The following is a 14,268-nucleotide window of genomic DNA, read 5'->3' on the forward strand; positions in this document are numbered from 1 at the left end:
TGCAAAATGCTCTGTGGCGTGTACTCATCACATTTTACCTGTCCATCCACCTGTTGCCTGATTGCTGATAAGTCTGAGCATCTCCTTACATGCTTTTTGCTCTTTTTAAGTTTCTCCTTATGTAAAATGTTTGTGCATATCTCTTACACTTTTTTTTCTGGTTTTCTGTCATTTTTCTATTGACTTTGGGGAGTTATTTTTATGTTCTAATTATTAGTCTTTAACCTATTTATATTTCTATTGTTGCTTATGGTAAGGCCTATTACTGCTATTCTGTTTCATATTTTTTCAAGTTTTACATTCGATTTTTGTTTTTATGATAGTTTTTGCCTTTAACTTAAAATCCATACTGATGTTTATTTACCATAATTAATTTCTTCTCCTTAACTAGACAAGCAATTTATAATGCTCTCATGACAATTTTATTTCCCTCTTTTCCTTTCTCCTATGCTCCTTTCCACTACTCTAAGAACTGATGATGTTAACATTGTCTATATTTTTAGTTCTGGATTATTTGTTATAACTTTCTCTATTCTTTTTACTCAGCTTTTATATTTTAAGACTACTATTACTCTCTATATCTCTTACAGAATTCTCTTAGGTTTCTTTTCTTATTTTAACACCTTCTCCAGTATTTATGATAAGGTATTTTTTATGTCAAAATTTGAGGTCTTGTGTAACTGATAATAATTTTATTATGCCCTTATATTTGAATGACAATATCACTGGATATAGAATTCAAGGTTCAAAGTTAATTTCCCTTAACACATGCAAGGTATTAGTTTATTGTCTTCTTGTATCCGGGGTTGCTATGAAGAAGTCTGATATCCATCGAGTTCTAGACCTTTTCTTTTTCTGGAAGCTTTTAAGTTTTTTTTCTTTGATGTTCTTAAATTTTACTATAATGTACATAAGTGCCTTTGTCTTTCTATCTTTTTTGTCATTCTATTATCTCTTTCAGTCTTTTCTTACTTCTGAAATATCATTTTATTATTTTTTCAAATATTTTCACTTCTCCTTTTGTTAATCTTTCTAGAATTCCTTTCATATATATGTAGGCCTTTCTATTTATATCCTTAAAATATCCTCTAGATTTTCTTTTATATTTTCTACTCTTTTCATTTTTCCTGCTCCTTCTGAGGGTTTCAGAATCTGATCTTTCCACTCATTAATTCATTCTTCACTTGTAACCATCCTGCTTTTTTTTTTACACCTATTTAGTTCTTTATGCAATATATTATATTTTTTATACCTAGTATTTCTATTTAGTTACTTTTATGGTTTCTTCTTTTTACTTTATATTGCTATACCTTTGCTTGTATTCTTAAGTGTATGCCTGAAGCCTTTTAAAACTCTGATTCCATCTGTTTTTAAAATTCTGCTTTAGATGTTATATGTTGTTCAGTTTATTGTCATCTTTTAACAGTTATTTGGCCTCTTAGATCTTAGTTTGGCCTGTGAACTCATGCATCCATAGTAGTGTGAGCTGCTCTCTCTGGCAATTTAGGAAAAAGTAGAAGGCCAGCCCTTTGCCTGTGTCCGTTAGGTGAGTTTAAGGAAATGTGAAGGGTGAGCCTCATGGCAGAGAGACCCACAGAACAACTATTGATCATTTCTATTAGTTGCCACTAGGCAGTGTCTTTTCTCTTTTGAGTTCTTATTTGAGCATTTAAATATTGGGAAGCACCAGTGTAGGCGGCAAACTCTGTAGATTATCATTCATGTCCCTGAGAATTTTAAGGGGACTTGGGTAGGAAGTGTTGACTCATCACCTCTTCACTTAAGTAAGGTTTTTAACTGCCTTGACATCTCACAGATATTACAGCCTGAAATTGAATTAGTGATTTCTGTAGAGTCTGGAAGTCATTGTTCCAAGCAAGGGGGAAGAAAGATGACTGTACAGGAGCTCTCCTACCACCTACATTCTTGTTGCTATTTCCAGCTGCCCTTTCCCCAAAGTGCCACACCCCCCACTCAAGGTAGTGGTGTTCAAGACAACTATAGACTTCCAGGTGTTTCTCAGTTTCTGCTTCTTTCTTTCTTTCTTTGTTTTCATTTGCTATTCCTCAAATCCATCCTTCCCAGTAGTTTCTGTAGTTTTTCGGGATCAATAATGGGTGAGGGATCCACCAGCCATTGCTAGTTCACCATCCTGACAATCTGATTATTTCTTTATATTATCAATAGTCAGAAAAGAATAATGAAGTATCTTATTCACCATTGTAACAAGCATTGCAATATATCTAGAAATAAATTTTATAGTAAGTATGTAACTTATTTATTTTAAAAAAAACTGTAAAATTTTAGCAAGTGGTATAAAAAGAGACCTGAACAAGTCGAAAGATAAATGATATCTCAGGGTAAAATACTTCGGTGTTTAAATATTTCAGTTATTCATTAAATTGTTCTAAGATTCATTTGGAAGAATCAACGTATGAGAAAGCCAAAAGAACAAAAAATTATTGAGAATGAAAAGCAACCTATTAAAATGCAACATTAAGACTTAATCAACTCAAATGTAGAAAATTTACTTCACTTTACACGTCTTTACTCTCCCCCATTTATAATATTTATGCCTTAATTATTTCATTTACATTGATTTAGAACCATATTAGACATTGCGGGTATTATGCAAAGTGAAATAAGTCAGAGGGAGAAAGTCAAATACCATATGATCTCCCTCATTAAGTAGTAGATAATAACAACAACAAACAAACACATAGAGACAGATATTGGATTGGTGGTTACCAGAGGGGAAAGGGCGAAAGGGATAATTCGGCACATGTGTGTGGTGATGGGTTGTAATTAGTATTTGGGTGCTGAACATGATGTAATCTATGCATAAATAGAAGTATAATGATGTACACCTGAAATTTATACAATGTTATAAACCAATGTTACTACAATAAATAAAAATTAAAAAAATAAAAATGTATATATGTCTACAACTTGAAGTGGCTTTATCTTTTTAGTATTTCTTATTGTTTTTCTTTACATGACCCAGAAGGGAAAGACTGTCCTAAATTACGAAGACAAACACATTGCCAAAACAAATATGCGATAAAGGATCAATATGCACAATACATGGGAAATCAATTCAATGTTGGGTAAAAGGTTAAATTACAAGAAGACAGTGTTTTTTCAATTTCTGTAATTTAACCATTCTTGTGTTAATGTCTATTTTTTACTATTACTATTGTGGTTAATCACTTTTTGTATGTTTATTGCCTTGGGTTCTTGAATTTAATGTCCACATGAATACAAGAGATATGCTTTGGTGGTGGCAAAGGCATGAGTTGGAAGTGAGATATTTTTCTCTTTCTCAATTTTGAAAGAATTTAAATCAGAATATTAAGTAAACAAATAAAGCAACAATGTATGTGGAGCTAAAATTGGGGGATTGATATATAACAACTTTTTAAAAAGTTGCTCTGTTTTATATTTCCATAGTAATTTTATTATAATTTACTTTTATGACTCTCGTAATTATTACCATCACAGGGTAGGCTCCCTTTATTTTTACCTCTTTATTCCTGGTGTCTAACGTAGTATGTGGCACTATATGAGCATCAAATGTTTGCTAAGCAAATGAACGACTGGATGGACAAGTCAATAAATAAATAAATCTCCATCACACATTTGGATGAATACTTTTGATAATTATGGAGATAAGATTTGACATGTTATATCCAAAGTGGAACAATAGCAAATGTATTAGAGTGATATTCTACAGTAACCCGTCATTAGGTTGATCCGTGGTTGGTTTACAAAAGAATTCACCCTCATTTTCTTTTCCTACAAATAAAATCACAATGAATTTATTATTCAAATCTGTTTTTTATTAGAAGCCCAGTTGTAAGATTTAAGAAATGGTTCTCATTTTATTGATTAGAGTGATCACACAACCTTCTTTGATGGTATTTGTTGAAAACTCTTTGGAGGCTTGACACAGTTAATGAGTGGCTTTATAAACTGCAGAAGCAGATGAATAGGAAAAATTAACAAAGTGAATTAAGTGTGTAAATTAAGACAGACTTTGTCTATATCCATGTCTGTTATATTGCTATGTGTCAGACAGATGCTCTCTACTTTAATCTTTAATTTAACTAATCGTTCCTTTGATTTCAAGTCACTAAGACATCACTGAGCGTCAAAGACTAACCTTGAAAAAGGCTTCTCTTCTTTAGTGATCAGAGAGATATGAAACTCCATTAATTAGGCGTGAATTTCCCATACCCTTCAATGCAGAAGTTACATGAATCTCTGAGTGTAAGGTTTGTTGCTGTTGTTGTTTTGGAAAGGATGTTCAAAGATCTATCTATATACTATTAGTTGCTTTGCAAAGTTAATCTTAGATTAACTGATACGAAGTAGCACTTTCTCTCTGTAATTCAGCAGAGGAAGAACCACTTGATTATCTGTGCCTCCCTCAGCAGAACAAGACATCAGCCATATTTATTAATATTAGTTCCCTAAAAGCATGAACCTATGAATGTGTAACTCCTTTGGATCCCCTCTTCAAACATTTGTTTTTTTTTCTTTAGCCTATATTTAAAGAAATATCTTTAGATTATGTATTTCACAGTTGTATGCTATAAATCTGTTGGAACATCTTGCTTGATTTTCTGGATGCCATTCCACTACATACCTCCCTCTATTCTACTGATTTGATTACGAGTTTCAGAGACAAAGTTTTTCTTCTGAATTCATCATGAAAACACAATACTGCACCCTGAGATATTAATTATTTGGGGCTAACCATAAACATAATGCTATATTTATTTATTTACCTTTCTTGCTGTGTATCCATCATCATGATTTATTAAAACATCTAATTCTCAGGAGGACGTAGGCCCGGAATAGCAAAGAACAATGTGTACAATCTAAGCCTTGTCCTTGTGCTCGAATGGCTTATATTCTGTCTTACTGTAGGTGTCATTTTTATTTGGTCATTAGGATTATGTTATACATCATGTCATGTTATGTTGTACTGGGACTATTCATATATTATAATACTGTACTACTGGTAGACCAACCTCAGACATTCAGAGGAGATATTTACATAAGTTTTTTTAGAAAAATTAAATTTTCCTTTGCAATTGAAGAATTTAGTATAGAAATATAGTTGATGCACATATATTAATCATATTATAAGAGAATTTTTTAATAGTCAAAATAACAGAATAATAGAATTTTTGAAATTGGACTGAATTTAGAAATTATCACTTTCCCTCCGTGCTCAATTCACTCCACAATCCTTTATTATATCCATTAGGGATAAGTGATTTCTCACACATACTCCTCCTTTCATGTCTCTCTTCTTTCCTTATGTAAGTTATTCCAGCTCTTTAAAGAAAGAGGCAAACTCAATAATTACAAAATATGAATAGGAGGTGGCGAGGGGTATTCAGAGCTATAAACCCAGGGCTTCTGTAAACTGTTCAGATCCCATCAGATATGGGGAATTTTGTGTACATGCAAGGAGAGGTGGATTTAACTGAGTAGAACACTTTCTAATAATGGTGACTCTGAAAATACAAGACAAGTTTATTGCTACTTCTGCTAGTATTGCTTTCGAGAAATACTTTAGGAGAATAATATGCCTCTGTTTTGATGAGATAAAGCACGACATGAAAATGATCAGAATTCCAATTTTTCTTGAATCAGTTTTCACTGATCAAATGTTTCTGTTCTAAATGGTTGTTGTTTTCTTCTTCTTCTTTTGTGTTTAATGATTTCCCTAATGCAAATTTCTTTGCTTTCAGACAGAGAAAGGACTATCAAAAGTATGGCAAGAAAGCCAGCAGAACTCTGGTGGCCATTGGCAAAAGGCTGTCATCCTGCTAGGAAAGCTAAGGAATTTTGAAGTTATATTTCAAGGTATCAGAACAAGGGATCTAGGAGGAGGAGCTGCAATTGATGACATTGAATTTGAAAATTGCGAGACTGGTGAGTTTCTGGAAAGTGCATCCATTTGGAAGCACATTTATAATCTAGCCATTTTATCTTTCATGTTTATAAAATGTTCTGCTATTATGTATTTTGTGTATACTTAAAAATCAATTGCAAGAGATGATTGTATAATTGTTGAACTTACAGTTACTAGTTAGGAGATAATAGCTTCTCCATCCTTCAAATGCACAAGTAATTTCTCTCTTTCTTCCATACCATCCCCATTCCACATGTAGAAGCGTTCTCCTTTGAATTTATTTTTCAACACAATTTAAAGTGTAAGCCTAATATTTATATACATTTATCTAATATAAATTAATAAATACGACCCAGTAAAAAAGGGATAGAAAGCTGGCAGTTAGTGAATATGTGAGACATAGGTTCAACCAGGTACAATTCAGGCAGAACTTGAGTTGAGAGCTATGCTTAGGGGATTTAAAATGCTACTCTAGCAAGTGAACAGTAACTTAAAAGAATTGCTGTCATTTATCCTGCCTCTAAATTTGAAGTTTGACTATACTTCGATATTCTCTACAAAAATACCCAGAAAATGTCAAAAATAATTATAAATACATTTGTACTATTTCACAATTGGCAGGGTTCTTTCTGAGGAATTATTCCATCTGATTTCCAAAATGGTACTGTGTGATGTATACTGCCAATGAAAAAGATATGCCTTCTGTGATTTTCTACACTGAGTCACTTGGAGGCAAGCCCCTAAGATGGAGAGCTAAACTTGAATGCTATTTAATCATATCATTGCTCTTATATTAAAATATCACTTCACTGAGGCGGTTCAAAAATGTGACTTTGGTTTTTGATGATGTTACAGCATCTGCTCTTTTTATTACCAGGGCTGCTTCAAAAGATTCTGCTTAGAAGTTAATCCTTTAGAGTTTTATTTTCTCCACTTTGTTTCCAGGAAAGGTGGATGCTACTCAGCCACCTTATATATGTTACATCGAGTCAGCATTCTTGCATCCCAGATGGTCCAGGGAGCACAGAGCTCCAAGTATCAATGTCAAGGAGGAGACAGTATTTGATCTTGGAGATGTTTGGGAGAGGGTGCCTGGACAACAGAAAATGGGGTTCTGAACATAAAATCATGAGAAGGTATTTTAGAAGTGAGAATGTGCTTCTTCAACTCTTTTCTAGTACCTTTCCTCGTCATATGCTAAATTTCTCTTATAGATAGCCACTCAATCTAGAAATGATTCTGGCAACTTAAAAAGGAAAAATTCTTCAAAACTTTTTTCTAAGCTTTTAGAAAGAAAGAAGCTTTCATTAAACAAGAGAGATTCCTTTCTTCTCAGGGGAAGCCGAATGATTCCTAGGTGGGTTGATTCAGGACAGAAGAAAACTGAGAGTTATTATTCCAACATTGCCAGGTTTTGTGTAGGACTTTGCAATGTTTCTCCCCCCTCCTTATCTTAAAATCCTGTGAGAATTTACATGATTATAATTAATTTTGTTCAACTCAATCCAACGCTCAGTTTACTGAGTAATATTTTAATATATTTAGTGATAAACTACTTTTAAGTCTATAGTTTTTTCTATGTCGTCAAAATAAAAAGGCAAATTGTGGTCAATTATAGTTAAATATGGTCAATTGTATATCAAATATATTTAGGAAAAATAGCCATTGGTTTTTAATAGCCCAGCTTGCTACAAATAATGAAGATTTTAAAATTATATTTTAGTTAAGATAGATAGAAAGCAAAAGAAAAGCATTATGAGAAATTTTGAAAGATTGTGTATGGAGCTAAAAGATAATGATTTTTTCCTTCTTAATTTTAAATTATATGCCAATAAAATATCAGTGCTACGAAATATGGGTGATGAGGAGGAGCTTAGAGTATGAGTTACCCTAAGTTGTTTTCTACTATAGCCTACTGAGAAGAAGAGAATCGTATTTGACAAAACACCTAAAAATCAGAGAGTCACTATAAAATAGTGATTAAGAACAAGGAGTCTTGAGTCAAACTACCTGAGTGTGAATCTGGCTCTGCCAATGACTAGCTCGAGTGAGTGTTTTTATTTCACCTTTCCTTAGTTTCCTCATCAATAAAACGGGGTTGATAATAATAGTACTTCCATCATATTAAATATGTGAATATTAAATATGTTAATATATATGAAGTGCTTAGAATAGTCTTGGCACATAGTAAAATTTATGTTTTACATTTTATTATTACAATTATCAACATTCTTATTAATTCTCAAATGTTTTATTGCCCTGCATGAGGAAACCAACTTCAAATCATATGCAAAGAGGTCACCATAAAATCTGTCATGGAATTGCTGCTGTTTCCCATTTGAGATGAAGGAATTAAAAATGACTTAATATTTATTTCTCAGTCACATCCTGCTGATCACAAAAGACCATGTATTGTATGATACTATTTATAGGAAATCTCCAGAATAGGCAGATGTGTAGAGATAGTAGTAGATTAGTAGTTACTTAGAGCTGAAGGAATTGGGGGTGGGGGGTGACTGCTAACGAATATGGGGTTTCTTTATGGGGTCATGAAAATTGGTGATTGTCGCACAACTCCATAAGTATATTAACACCACTAAATTGTAAGCTTTATATGGATGAACTTAATAGTATGTAAATTATAAATTATAAATCAATAAAACTGTTAAAAAGAAAAAAGAAATGAGGGAGAATTCTGGAAAGATGGTAGTGGTGATGGTGGTGGTGGCAGAACAGCTTTTGGATTTTCCCAAGTCCTCACATCAAAAGAGTCAGAGCACCTAGTTACCAAAGTCAATGAGCCATGGAAAACATGTGCAACAAAATTAAGTGAAGATACATCCCCAAAAAACCAATATACAGGCTAATGGGGACAAACTGCCAGTAGCCACAAGACCTGTGTAGTATTTATGTCTGTGAAAGAGAAATCAGGAGAATCATGGAACAGCACACAGAGATTCACTGGAAAATGCAGGCAGGCAGTTTGATAATGGCAGCTAAAACTGGGAGGGGTTTTACCCACTTAGAGAATAAGTGGGCCCAAGGGGTCTGGGGTAAGGTCTATGGGGCTGGAGCACCCTAGATGCCGTGAACTCTCAAAATGCATCTACCAAGATTCCTTCACAGGACAGCAGCCTGCATTAAAAAACAAAACAAAACAAAACAAAACAAGGGCCAGCCCGGTGGCATAGTGGTTAAGTTCACATGTTCCGCTTCGGCGCCCGAGGTTGAAAGGTTTGGATCCTGGGCACAGACCTACACACTGCTCATCAAGCCATGCTGTGGTGGAGTCTCATGTACAAAATAGAGGAAGACTGGCACAGACGTTAGCTCAGGGACAATCTTCCTCAAGCAAAAAGAGGAAGATTGGCAACAGATGTCAGCTCAAGGCCAATCTTCCTGAGCCAATAAATGAATAAAACAAAACAAAAAATGATCAAACAAAAACACTACTGGGAGTGGAATCAAAATTGAGTAGACTGGGGACAGAAGAAAGAAGAAGAAGACTCACATCAACGTGGAGGAGGGGCATGGAGCCAAGAAATCTCAAAAAGCAAGTCATCATATTTTTTATAGATTGATACAGCTTCTACAGACTTATAACCCTTTTCAGGGGTTTGACCCTAATCATCTAACTTTGGTCATGTCATTTTAGAGTCTCAGTTTCCTCATTTGCAAAATGACAGGATCATGATAGACAATCTCTGAGATTTTCCTGGGACTATCTGACAGCTCTGGGAACTATGCATATTTTTAAAATTTCAGAATAATTGAGAACAAAGTTTAAAATGATTAAGAGTGAAAGTGGAAGAAGATAGAGGATGTATGTGAGATATATATATGTGGTGCTATCTGCTTTACCTGCAAATAAGGAAACTATTTGAGCTTCATGTTTTTTTACTTTCTGTTCAAAAACTTACAACCCAATTTATTAGATAATATTTAGTCCGTGACCAACATGAAACAAGACATATTCTTTTTTATTTCTTTGCATTCTGAGTACATCACGGTGCTATCTTTGTTATCAAATTTATTGTATTTTTCTAAAAAGAAAAATAAAGCAAAAGAATAGGCATATTCTTCGGTCTATCCAGGCTCACACTAAGAAGCATATCTCCGTTTCGGACAAACTGACAAGGAAGCAAGTAGCTTATTCATAGAAAAATAAGTGATGGATTATGTATTTCATATCTCCTCTTTTTAAGTTCCAGTTGATTTAAAAGTGGTTTGTACAAAAATCTTATAAAATGCAACCATCATTCTATAGAACAGAGAAGTAGGAAGAGAATTCACGTAGAAAAGAATGCAATTGGGGCCGGCCCCGTGGCTTAGCGGTTGAGTGCGTGCGCTCCGCTCCTGGCGGCCCGGGTTCGGATCCCGGGCGCGCACCGACGCACCGCTTCTCCGGCCATGCTGAGGCCGCGTCCCACATACAGCAACTAGAAGGATGTGCAGCTATGACATACAACTATCTACTGGGGCTTTGGGGAAAAAAAAAAGGAGGAGGCTTGGCAATAGATGTTAGCTCAGAGCTGGTTTTCCTCAGCAAAAAAAAAAAAAAAAGAAAAGAATGGAATATTTCATCATTACAATCATAAAAGTATAATTCTAAGTTTAAATGGTTATTCAATTTTCAGTCAGAATATTATTTATTATGTGCAATCATTTACTAAGTACAATAATCCAGCTGATACTTATTGAGTTTACTATTAATGCTAAGTAGCATTTATATCAGTGGTTGGAAGCCCAGTTCTGCAATAAGACCATTGTGTGCAAATCCTAGCTTACCCACTTGCTATCTGCTCTGTGGTTTTAGGCAAATTATATAACCTTCCTTTGTCTCGTTTTTCTCAGCTATAAAATGGTAATAATACTGCTTCCATCTCATAGAGCTCTTAAGAAGATTAAATCATTTACTTGGTACAAAGTGCTTTGAAGAATACATGGAATATAGTAATCGCTAAATATTTGTTGGCCAAAAGTATAAAGGAACAACAACAGCAAAAACTTGACATTGTTTTAAGCACAATACTTTTTATATCAATGCTTAAGACCTGGTTCTGTTCTGTTCACATGTTCAGCAAACATTTATCGATTGCCTAGGCTGTGGAAAGCTCTGTGCAACGCACTGTGCACATCTCCTCAGAGCAGGGCTGAAATGAGTGTGTTACACAGTATTTGGCTTTATTGATTTTCCGTTTCCCCTTTCAATGCTCCTTTCTTGACTCCCAGCATTTCCTCTCCTTCCCCATGTGGCACCCCTGTGTCTTATATTTCTAGGATTGCTCTGTGAACTGTCTCCAAGACACTGGTAAATCTGGTACCTCAGGGTGGGAGCCAATAAAGGTATAAGATGTTGCCTTTCCCACTGAAAAATCTAGAAGATCCACTTGAATGGTGACCAGTTTTCAGTTCAGAGAAAAGGAAGCAATAATTTAGGGAATAGAAAATGCTTCCAGAAGTCAATAAAATCTTCTAAGTAGACGGTAGCATAGTAGCTACTCTGTCTCTCTCTAAATTCATACACAGCAAAACACATCATGCTCCTCAAATAATCCTAAATGTGAAAGGAAGGAAATACCTTGGGAATAAAATGAGAGAAGCCAGCATCATTATAATTTTAGATGTCTAGTACATTGTCTTCACACATAATCTGAAAAGACTTTCTTTTTTATTATAACCACTTTCATTTTTTTCCTCTTAAAAATTGTATGTATGACTCCTAAGTGTCCTTTAAACAGTAATTGTTCTGGAGTGAAAATAGTAGCTTGATGATAATGATTTCAGCGCAGCATCAGTCTGGATTCAAATTGAACTTGGGAGATCACAAAACAGTGATTGCTCCACATAAAGTTCACGGCTACATAAATCTATAAACAGAACCCTGTAGAATTTGACTGCAAAACTTACCTTCTTCACTTAGTTTAGATGAAAAGCTGTATTTCTGCTCAACGTATGAGCATGCCAAGTGTTGCATTTAGATCTCTTACAGTTTTTTTTTTTTTAAGTAAATGTCAAAAGAGGAAAAACAGAATATGGTAGTGAGTAGAAAAAAATAGTAATAATGAAACATTTCACCCTAATGAAATAATTAAAAGAGGCTTTTATTTTTATTTTACTTATTTATTTATTTTTGGTAAGGAAGATGTGCTCTGAGCTAACATCTGTGCCAATCTTCCTCTGTTCTGTATGTGGGTCACCAGCACAGCGTGGCTGGATGAGTGGTGTAGGTCCACACCCAGGAACCAAACCCGTGAACCCCAGGCCGCCAAAGCGAAGCACGCCAAACTTAAGCACTACACCACGGGGCCAGCGCCATAAAAGAGACTTTTATTTTTAAGAACTAATAGCTAGATAATATGTAGTACTGTATATTGTAAAAGTGGCTAAATGGTGGATGAATGGGTATATGGGTGGATGAATGGATGGATGGACACACAGACAGATGGATTAATAGAATACACTCATTCAAGTCTTGTTATCTGTGTGAAAATTCAGAACAGAATAAGTTCCTGCCTGCCTTGACTTACATTCTGGTGGGAGATGCAGATAATAAATGAAGTTAGATGTAAGATTATATCATGTGGTGATAGGTGTTATGAATGGTATAGCAAGAAACAGTGATGGAGAATTATTACCCTGATTAGAGTGGTCAGAAATAGTCTCTTGGAAGATTGAACAAAGGTGAGCAAAGGCTTAAGTGAAATAAGAGGCAACCATGCAAACATCTCAGGGAAGAGCACTCCAGGCCTCAGGACCATTGAGGCACATTTACTAGGAGGGGAGCACGTTGCTGGAGCAGAAGGGACTAAGGGTAGGGAGACACGATGGGCTTCATCATGCAGAGCTTTGTCATCAGAAATGCCTGCTCTGTGCTGGGGATCTTCTCACAGCACAGGGGTTAAACAAGCAGAATCTAGATTCACACTTCCTAGGTTTAAAGCCTGACCCTGCCACTTATTTTCTGTGTGACCTTGAATAAGTACTTATCAACTCTGTGCCTCAGTTTCTTTATGACCATAAAAATAGAACCTACCTAATAGGGTAATTGTGAGGATTTAACAAGTTAATATGTGCTAAGAGCTTTGAACAGTATCTCTTAATGGTAACTACTCAATAAATGTTAGATATTATTATCATCATCGTCATCACAATCATATTTGATTTAATCCTCAGTACAACCCTGGAAAGTTGAGGCACGCAGAGGTTGCACTAAATAGCACCAACAAGGGTGATTTCCTTATTGATGCTTAATGGCACAGAAACTTAGCCGTATTTAGACATAACAGCGTAGACTACTACTAAAATCATGATGAATACCCTAAGGGCAAAGCAGTCACACAACGCCTGCCATATCTAGTTTATTGATGCTTTCAAATGCTCCTGAAAGAAAACAAGTAATATCAGATCTATGACTAGTGTTCCTAACAGTGGAGTGTTCTAGTCATACTAGTTGGAATCTTTTAAAACATTGTAAATCCTATTTTAAAAATTTTAATATTCTACTGAACTGCATTGTTACAGAGTTATTTTATTTTGGGTTCAGAAAATTTTTCAATAAAGGGAGGGAGGGAAAAGAAAAGAAACCTTATGTACGAATGTTCTAGAACTTGAACCGGATCCAGGTCACAGCAGTTTCTTTATCTAATTCTGTTTGACTATTTTTATTCTAGGTTTCTTTGTAAACTGCAATGCAGCTTTTGTAACTAAAGCTAAAATTTTCTGCCAAGAATTGACATAATTTGTTAAATATTCTCTTTATACAAAGCTAATTCATGTCTTTAAATTAAACCCGCTACTTGAAATTAAACTTTATCTATTGGCTGGGTGAAAAACTCAATGGTTCTCAAGTGAAAAAATAGACTTATTTGTAGTAGCCACTTTAAATTTCTGCAAATATCTTTTATCAACAAAAAATATTGTCATGTTTATATTTTGCTATAATATATATCTTGATTCTATTTCCTCTTCCAAATTACATATCAATCAAGTATATAAATGCATATTTTACTAAATATATACCATATATTGATGCAAAAGTTAATCATTCTGACTTTTCAGTCAAAGAAAGTTAACTTATTTTTATTTATCCAAAAATGTTGATTCTTCATCAACAGGGAAGATATCAATTCATTGATTTATAAACAAATACTATAAACTTTTAAACCTATTGTATGTGGTAGAGATATTTACTATTTGCAAGATACCCATTTTTTCCCCATGTGTCCCAGTCCCTTTTGGGTAAATGGATCCGTGTAAAGAAGATCTGACCAATGTGCCGCGAGGAAGTAACAAGTGTCACTCCCAGGGTGAAGCATTTTAAGCTGGTGTACAGCCCT

General features: G+C 34.6%; 1 protein-coding gene across 8 annotated transcripts in view; it reads left to right on the forward strand.

Moving 5' to 3' along the window:
* The window catches only part of MALRD1 (MAM and LDL receptor class A domain containing 1), an 847,485-nt gene that overhangs the window by 606,014 nt on the left and 227,203 nt on the right, over window positions 1-14,268 (forward strand). For all 8 annotated transcript variants that reach the window (XM_058532519.1, XM_058532517.1, XM_058532520.1 and 5 more), the window contains one exon: window positions 5,766-5,949. In XM_058532519.1, the coding sequence (XP_058388502.1) occupies window positions 5,766-5,949 (184 nt within the window). The remainder of the gene's footprint in view (window positions 1-5,765; window positions 5,950-14,268) is intronic.

The sequence above is a fragment of the Diceros bicornis genome, chromosome 36, assembly GCF_020826845.1.
Source record: "Diceros bicornis minor isolate mBicDic1 chromosome 36, mDicBic1.mat.cur, whole genome shotgun sequence".
Taxonomy (NCBI): domain Eukaryota; kingdom Metazoa; phylum Chordata; class Mammalia; order Perissodactyla; family Rhinocerotidae; genus Diceros; species Diceros bicornis.